The 9011-nt window shown below is 37.6% G+C and overlaps 1 protein-coding gene across 1 annotated transcript in view; it reads left to right on the top strand.

Annotated features, from left to right (window-relative positions):
- The first annotated feature begins 482 nt into the window (after nucleotides 1-482).
- LOC106876575 (cytoplasmic phosphatidylinositol transfer protein 1) overlaps nucleotides 483-9011 on the top strand; it is a 43241-nt gene continuing 34712 nt past the window's right edge. The window contains exon 1 of the mRNA XM_052971379.2: nucleotides 483-1930. Coding sequence (XP_052827339.1) covers nucleotides 1883-1930 — 48 coding nt within the window. The 5' untranslated portion in view covers nucleotides 483-1882. The remainder of the gene's footprint in view (nucleotides 1931-9011) is intronic.

Below are 9011 nucleotides of genomic sequence, written 5' to 3'. Positions count from 1 at the left end.
GGATATGTAATACACTGCCTAAATACCAATCTTGAGAAATTAAGCTTCTCAAAACCAGAAAGGAGAAAGCTAATTCGAAGACTACAAATCCAAGCCATCACTGGAACTGTTAAAATCTGTAGAAGTTTCCAGAAGTGTATCATTTAAATATATATATGAGCATGTCTAGATATGCAACTATATGCATGAGAAGACACACATAAAACATACAAGTCTGCACATACATACATACATATTTATTCGTGACTTGAATAAATAAAAGATAAAAATTCTTTAAGACTAGTGAGAGAGAAGACACCCTCAAAAGAGGCAACCTGGCCCATATAGACTCTGTTAAAGGCCTCCAAAGGTGTCAGGCAGTCGTGCTAAACTGGACGGTGAGTCAAGTCTACCACCCAACTGGCCATGGCAGGATTCGAACTCAGAACGCAAAGAGCCAGACAGAACAAATACTGCAAAGCATCTTGTCCAATGTCGTTTTTTAATTTTTTTTATTTTTACAATTTCCCTAATCCGCTGCCTTGGATTAGTACTGAAAGGGTCGAAAGGCACAGTTGACCTTGGCACGATTCGAACGCAGAGATGGAACAAATACGTTTTATTCACTCTGCCAGTGAGATGCCTAGATCTGGTGCAATGCTAATGTTTATACAGGAGAACGCTTAATTCATTACCCAACTACGAGTAGAGGTACCATGGACAGCGAATCTAAACAGTATTTAAATAAATAAGAAATTTTTTTTATCTCAATTAAAAATGCTGCCAGAGTGGAGTTCAACTTTTTTTCTCTGACTTCTACGAAACTAGTATTGGAAGGGTTAATTCAATCGACCAATAGCTTATCTGTAATAATTTAAAAGTAAATTACGTTATTGGTTGGACCTGGGAGGATACGAGAAAAAGTCAATTACAGAAGAGAACGAAATCTAAACACTGTGAAGTGTGTATGTAATCCAACACCTCCCTGTCTCAATTGCATCGCTCGAATGTTATAGGAAACTGATCGATAGAATGCAACAGGATGTGAAACCTGGGAATATCGATGAGAGAGAGAGAGAGGTGGATAAACAGCGGAGGCTGCAAAGAGAGAGAGAGAGAGAGGGAGCAGTAGACAAAAAATAGATTAGTGAGAGAATGAGGGGTTATTAGGAGGCCTGAAAGAGAGAGAGAGAGGGGTAGTAGAATGGAAAAGGTAGAGAGAAAAATAAGTAGCTTAGCGAGAGAAAGAGAGAGAGATAGAAAGAATGACAAGTAAGTAGCTTAAGTGAGAGAGAGAGGGGGTAGAAGAAAGAGGTGAGAGTGAGGGTAAGTAGTAAAGTAGGTTTCACGGTGAACATCACCTGAATGTGTTAATTGGTGAAGGTGGGAGAGATGGTGATAGGAAGAGTTGAGAGAAGTGAGGAAGGTGTGTGAGGAAGAGACGGAGTAGAAAAAGAAGGGAGTCGCTGGAGGCGGTGCTGGAATCACGGCAAGCACATGGCTTACTGAAAGATGTTGCTCCAACAACTTACTGGCTTCAGTCGTTGTCTTGCAGTGCACCAACGACAGTGCATCTGCACACACTGTTTACCTGGGAACCACCAAACACTGACCTTTCACTCGACCGGCTGTTCAAAGTGTTGACCACCAATTTCCATTCACATCTTAAATATACAACAGCTTACATCGCGGCCAGTTTCATCGTCTCCTTCCAGCTTATTGTTTAAATTACTAACTTGTAGTGAACAACAAACAGATAAATATTCATTAATATCGCCTCTATATTCATAGTGAAACTCTTCTTCAAGCCCGCTCTGCCAAAGTCCAGTCAAAGTAATTGGAGAACACAAGAAATAATAATAATAATAATAATAATAATAATAATAATAATAATAATAAGACAATGTACATTAAAGAATACAGAATATGTATGCCACTGTCAGTCGAAGAGGTTTGTTCCACTCCATCTAATCTATTATTATTCCTTCTTTCTTTCCACATTTATGTCTGCCACTTACCAAGTCTCATCTCAAACCCACACATGATCATCACTATTTCTTTTTCATTTTCTTAATCAATTGTCATTGTTTTTTTGTTTTTTTTTAAATTTACTAATGATTATATTCACTATTTTGTTTTATATTAACCATTTCTGTGCAGATTTTTTTTAAAGATCTTATTCTTCATAATGTAATATCTCCATAAAATTTTTCTGTTACATTTATTCTTATACCCCCCCTCTTTCTCATTACACGTCTAATATTGTGGATTTTTTAAGTCCATTTAAGACAATGCAGTTATATATAAATATATACGTACACACGTGTGTATATATATGTAACAGTGTGCCTCTACAACATAAGGTAGTCCCATCGTTTCTAAGTAGGAAGTAAACAAAATGAAATTCACAACTGTATCACGTATACAGTGTTATACCTTATGTCTATGGTTTATATTTAAATCGAACAGCATTAACTGAAGGATCATCGCTCAGTATATTTAACTGAATGAAGTATGATATCTAGTTTTGTTTTTACATAGGATCGATTGACAGTGATTTCCAAGTTTCGGTTCTGCTGCTTTCGTCGCTTCCTATAAATCTAAGGAAACTGAACCGAAACTGCGAAGTCACCGTCAACTTGCACATGCACGTATATATATACACACACACACACACACACACATGTGTATGTATGTATATATATATATATATCTGTGTGTGTATGAAATTTGTGCATCACGGCTGTATATATTTTGTTAATTAATATCGGAGTATTTTTTTGTTCAAAGGCCAGAAGGAATAGGAAGATACAGGTGTCGAGAACAGTCTAAGACCTCTTCCTTAGTTCTCGATGCTCTTTTGCTGTCTCTTTTATTGTCTGTTGACAATACAGACTAGATTTAAGTGTTTATCTCGAATAGTGTCTCTCTGCAACAACTCTCCTCCTTTGTTTGTCCCCAGTCTCATTGTTTCTGCCATTATAACGAGCAAGGCAACTCTTTCAGCAGTTCTGACGGTTGATTTTATTACAATATCGATGTACTTAAAGTTAAGATTTTCTCTAGCAAGCACTCTCATGGTATTCCTTAATCGATTGATACACTTCTTCTTCTTCTTATAGTAGAAGAATTTGAGGGCGAAAGTGCTCAGCCTTATATTTCACCTGTGTCTCTTCCAACCAATGACCTGCTAGAAAAAGCAGCCAAAATCTTGAATCACACTCTAGAATCTTAAATAAGAGATGTATTCCTAAAACTATAGGATGGTCACGCCTGAAAGCTTGCGTTCATAAGTTTGCTCAATCAGGATTAACCTGGGGCTTCTACAGTTTCATTCGTCTCACCTGTACATTATGTAAAACCTTATGGATAGGCTAAGCAGGCACTGGCCTCATTGAAACAGACAGGATGGTTGAGGTTAGCACACAAAATGAACCTTTATGCTTTATCCAAGTTGAAGGGTTTAATAACGAGTTTCACGTAAATGATCGCATTCTCTTCCCTCCCAACACTCTTTCCTCAATGTTTTTATGAAGAGAAATTATTGTGCAAAGTTTTTCAACTCGGTTGTAACCAGTTGATTCAATTTCATTGACGTCGCTAATGTCCTTGACATAACAATTTTTTTGCCTTTGTGTCTGTAAGAATTTCTAATGGTTTTTAGAATGTTCCAAGGCTTGAACTTAACTCGTATCCTTTACCATCTGTAACAAGGAATTCGTTTTCAATTTGGAATTGTTCATAGGTATTTGTCAAAATTTGCCTTCTTTTGACAATACGTTAGGAGTTTTCAACCCGTGATTTGGGACGAATTCTCTCCCAGTGTCTGTGCTTCATTTGAGCAACTGGTGTACATTGGAAAGATGTTCTTCTTCTCTTGGCATTATGAAAATCTTTGTTTTGTTTGGTGCCAGGTTTTGCAAGTTCCTAGATACAGACTGGCATAACATTGGTGTTCATCTCTTTCAGCCGTTCTCAATAATCCCTGCCTTCCAGGGAATAGATTTCAGATGTTATTGATCTTTACACATTTTTGAAGATAGCTGTGTCTTTAATGTTAGAAACATCAATATCAACGTGTATTCTAGATGGAGTAGAATCATGCTTTGGTTATAATGTAATTATTGTGGTTGTATGTCACCAAATCTCATTTTTACCTGCCGTTAAGAAATCGTTATTGATTTTTCTTCTTACATTGTCACAAGACCATAATATACCGTTTAACCCCCGGTCAGTCCTGACAGACTAAACCTATGATCAAAAGTGTTCTGGCTGTAATCAATCAATCTTTTCTAATGTATTATACTTTATCAAAACCATCAGTGATTTTGAGGAAGATTTGGTTGCTTAGCGATTATGCTTGTGGAGACCATGCACTGAACCGACCGACCCCAGAGGAGGTACGGCATTGTCAACTTTGACAAGATTTGAACACAGAATCTGAAAAGACACCAAAATCTTCTTTTCCAATTCCACTATTTTCTGTCCAGAATTGTTACTACCGAAGTTTAAATTTAGCTGAAGTCGAGCACTGGTCGATCACATCTACTCCGTCTCTTCCTCGATGTTTGTAGCATCATCCCAAACATTACAAAATAACCATAATGGACATGAAACTTCTTTGTGTTCGCTTGGATGTTACTGCATCTACTGTGAATATAACTCTAGTCTCTCTCACTGGGATCGATGGAGTTTTTCTCTCTCACGCAGCCTTTCACATATATACAAAGATCTCTCTCTCTCCAGTAATGGGGATGGGTGGAGGTACGCAGTGAGGACACTATTCCCTTTTCAGTTCATTCTCCATCCTATCTTCATGGACCTTAGCATAACCCTTAGTTCCTAACATCCATTTCCATCATTCACAGTTACAACTATTTATTATGTGTGTGTACACACACACACACACACAGACAGACAGACAGAGTCTCTTCCACAAACACATACATCACTGTCATACAAGTACAGTCTCTGTTTCACAAATTATATTTCTCCCTACATGAACACTGCCTCTCTCACACACACACACACACCTGTATATACTCATACCTAAGGTAAACCTGCCACAGTCCCCAACTCACCGTCACTATTTCCATCACTCTTCATACCCCACAACCATCTCCTTACCCTGTTTCCCTGCTGTGAACGTCACAGTTCTTGTGGCACAAAACCAACGGTTTCAATAATCTATGCATTCTTGTCTCTCTACATTAATGGCTCATTCATTTACTCGTTACCATTCACTTTTTTCTTTTTACACATTCTGTTTGCTCGTGTGTGCACACGTATTTTGCTATGCTGTATAAAGGTGGGTTGGAGTTTATCCCAGATTTCTAGATGCTGAGAAACTCTTCTCTCTCTGGATTCCACCTCAGTCAGTCTTGGAGTGTCATCATAATGTTGTTTGAACCAAACTTTGCGAACTAACAAAACATTCACTTATACTGTGTACAGCTACTTCATGTAGCATCTATTTCCTGCCATGTGGATTATACCTCCTTATGGTACCCATTCACAGCTCTGTAGTTTATACCATCATGTGGTACTTATTTACAGCTATGCAGAGTGTACTTCCTCTTGGTGCCTGTTTACAACTAAACCAAATTGAAATGAATGCCTGCAAGATCTCCCAGCCCTGGCCTCCACTCCTTCATTGTCAGTCTGGAAGGCTTGAAGGTGGCAAGCTGGCTGAATCATTAACATGTTGGCCAAAGTGCTTAGCAGCATTTCTTCTGACTCTTGATGTTCTGAGTTCAAATGCTGCCCAGGTTGACTTTGCCTTTTTTTCTTTTTGGGGTCATTAAAATAAGTACCAAGTTGAGCACTGGGGGTTGATGCAATTAATTTATCCCTTCCCCTAAAATTGCTGGACTTGTGCCAAAATCCCTGGTGCACCAGTGTTTGATAATTACTGCTACAGCTTTAGTGTCGAAGTCTTGTTAGAGCAAAGGGTGACCGTGCTTGGGTATGGGTTTCTAGGCTGTGTGCAAATAATAATAATTGCCATGCATGAAGTTGGATCTGAATCTGAAGTGTGACTGGACCTGTTCCTCATCACAGCCAGTTGAGAGGGAAACTGGAGCAACAAATAATGAATGTACCAAGACTACCTCTATGTAGTCGCATAGACTGTTAGAAATAGCAGTCAATGTTCCTTCAGATCACAACCTTGCATATTATAAAAAGGAAGCACACATTACAGGATATAGTCCAAGAAAAATTTGTATAGGAGTTAATGGCTGTGGCTAAGGTGTTTCTAATTACAGGTCTTCTTGATCATAGGTTGATCCTTGGATATTTTAATTAATTTTTTAAAAAAATGAAGAAGGCAGCAGGTAACAAAACTTTGGCATTATTAATCTAGTCTTTGGAATTAACATTAAATTTTGGTGCAAGGTTTTTAATTAGATCACTTTGAAGCAGGAGATTTATACCACAAAATCAAGGGTGGTCTCATATGGATTGCTATGAAAAGATGAGATTTTATAGTCAATATGATCTAAATCTACTACAGAAGTTTACTGTTAATGTATAGGTAGTGGTGGGAGAGATTTATTGGTAGACCTTGTATTATTATATAATGATGCACAACTTTAATCTAAAACTTGTTTTACTACATTCACACTCAATAATTGCCCCACCGACTGACTGCCTTACATACATGGTTTGTCCAGTTTGTCCAGTGTCAACATTTTTTTTTTAACATTTTGTTATATTGATGTGAAATTTAAATGAGAGTTTCAGCTTGACACGAGATGCAGGGTGGGGGTAGGGTAGTGAAACATGGAGAGGACTACATGTGGTGTGTAGGAGATGTGGGATGGGGGTAGGGTAGTGGAACGTGGACAACATTATGTGTGGTTTGTGGTTGTGAAGTATGTGCTGTGTCTTGTGGGCCCTTTATGATATGTAGGTTAGGGTTAGGGTTAGGGCTATGAATGGTCAGTGCATGCACATGACTTGCAGAGAACTAAACTCAGTCTGGTCCACTGGATGTGCCATGCTGCTAATAAGAACAGGTTTAAGTTAGTAGATGTGTATCAAAAGATATAGGTTGATGTAGACAGAGTAAATGTGTTGGAGATATATATATGTGTGTATATACATACATATATATATATATATATATATATATATATATATATATATATGAGAGAATGATGTAAGTTGATGGTGAAAAGTACTTTATTTTGAGAGAGATAAACAGAGAAGAGAAAACTCATTAAACCAGGCCTGCGTATATTTAGATGTATGGTAAATTATAGTGTTTGAGACCTGCCCAACCCACACTTGTAAGTTCATTGAGAACACACACACACACACACACACACACACACACACACACATCTTTGCTGTATTTAAAACTCTTTATGTCCTCAACATGAATCTCACAAAAGTCAACTTTGTTATTTATCATTCTTGGAGTGATGAGATAAAATACCTGTTGACTTGTGCGGCTGATTGAATCAACCCCCCCCCCCCCCGACTCGGAAAGGTGTGGTCATGTGTGTTTATTAGAAATTGCTTACTTTACACAGGAATGGAGAAAGAAAAGTAGATGATGATCAAAGACACGAGAGAGGATCATGTGTATGACAAGGAACGAAGGGATGGGCGACATTCTTTCTCAGTTCTACATGTATGCACATGTACGACCGTTGCACAAAAGAAATTAATACACTGGCAGCTAAATGTTAGAAAGAAAGAAATCATTGGTGTGTGGTGGGGCAGCGTTGATGATTATCAGAAGCTCACTATAAATGTGACCTTTAACGCTCTTGTAGTATTGGCTGACCTTTGCCCTACTGTCCTAAAATGCTAAAAGCTAGTAATATTTCTCCTAATTATATAAATATTTATAAACAGTTCTCCCCACCGTCAACAAAAAATAAAAACATTTATAAATAAAACAAAAAATAAGAACAAAAAAGGTTTTTTTTTTGTTCTGTACATTCTCATGAGGTAATTCCACTTTCATATTGAATTAATCTCTGTTAATCTCTGGACTAGAATAATCTGTTTCTGTGAGATTCATGTAATTGTTTGCTGTAAGCTGTGTTGAGATTATCTGCTGCTCAGATGTTTCCTTTATATAATCAAACACTTTGATCGTAATAATCCCTAATAATTCTCTCCTGATAGGATTTTCTCTGCTATTCTCTCACGTGCAGAACACGTTCTCTTCTCTCAAATAAATGAATCTTTTATCTCCATTTTTTGTTTTGTCAGTCTCTTATTTTCAGACATTTTATTAGCTTGAACAATAAACTTCTTCAAGTTGATTCATTTTCAGTTTCTGAAGAAAAAGAAAGAAATATATTCTGTTTACCATTACCCATACCTCCCCCCACCAACTCTACACTAACATTCTAATCTGCACCAATTCCACACTCAACATTAACACTGCAGTCCACTTCAGCACCATTCTCTGTAACAAAAGTACACTTCACACCAAATTGTACACTGATGCAGCACTCCACTCCAAAGCAGCCCACCACACCAACATCACGCTCTGCACCTCATTAACACTCTACACTAAACACTGCATTCAAACACACACACTCACACACACATTCTTATATGCCAGCACTCATATACAACACCACTCCATTCCATCCCAACATCCTACCTCAGTTTCTAGTTTCTTTTCCATCTAAAGTACAATTCTGTAAATATTGAGGCCATTCAAAGTTGATTCTCACCAAAACTAATGATTGTACTTTTGTTGTTAGTAGAGCTATTTACTGGTAGAACAGCGTAACCATGGTGATTTCTCACTGACATAATCCACTTTATGACTCTTGATAACTGACGTTATTTCTCTCCTCCCTAAATACAAACCTCCATCATTTTACTTTATTATTCTTATGAACCAGTTTCTATTTCGGTGCCAATGTTTACCGTTCTGTAGACTATGAGCCAGTAGAATCATTAGAATCATTAGCATTTCGGACGAAATGCTTTCTGGTTTGTCTTCTGGTTATTTCCTTTCGGAGTTCAAATTTGGTTGAGGTCAACTTTGTTCCTTTTGG

Source organism: Octopus bimaculoides, chromosome 10, assembly GCF_046866305.1.
Source record: "Octopus bimaculoides isolate indiv1 chromosome 10, ASM4686630v1, whole genome shotgun sequence".
Taxonomy (NCBI): domain Eukaryota; kingdom Metazoa; phylum Mollusca; class Cephalopoda; order Octopoda; family Octopodidae; genus Octopus; species Octopus bimaculoides.
The sequence above is the reverse complement of the archived record's forward strand: the minus strand, read 5'-3'. Positions and strand labels throughout refer to the sequence as shown.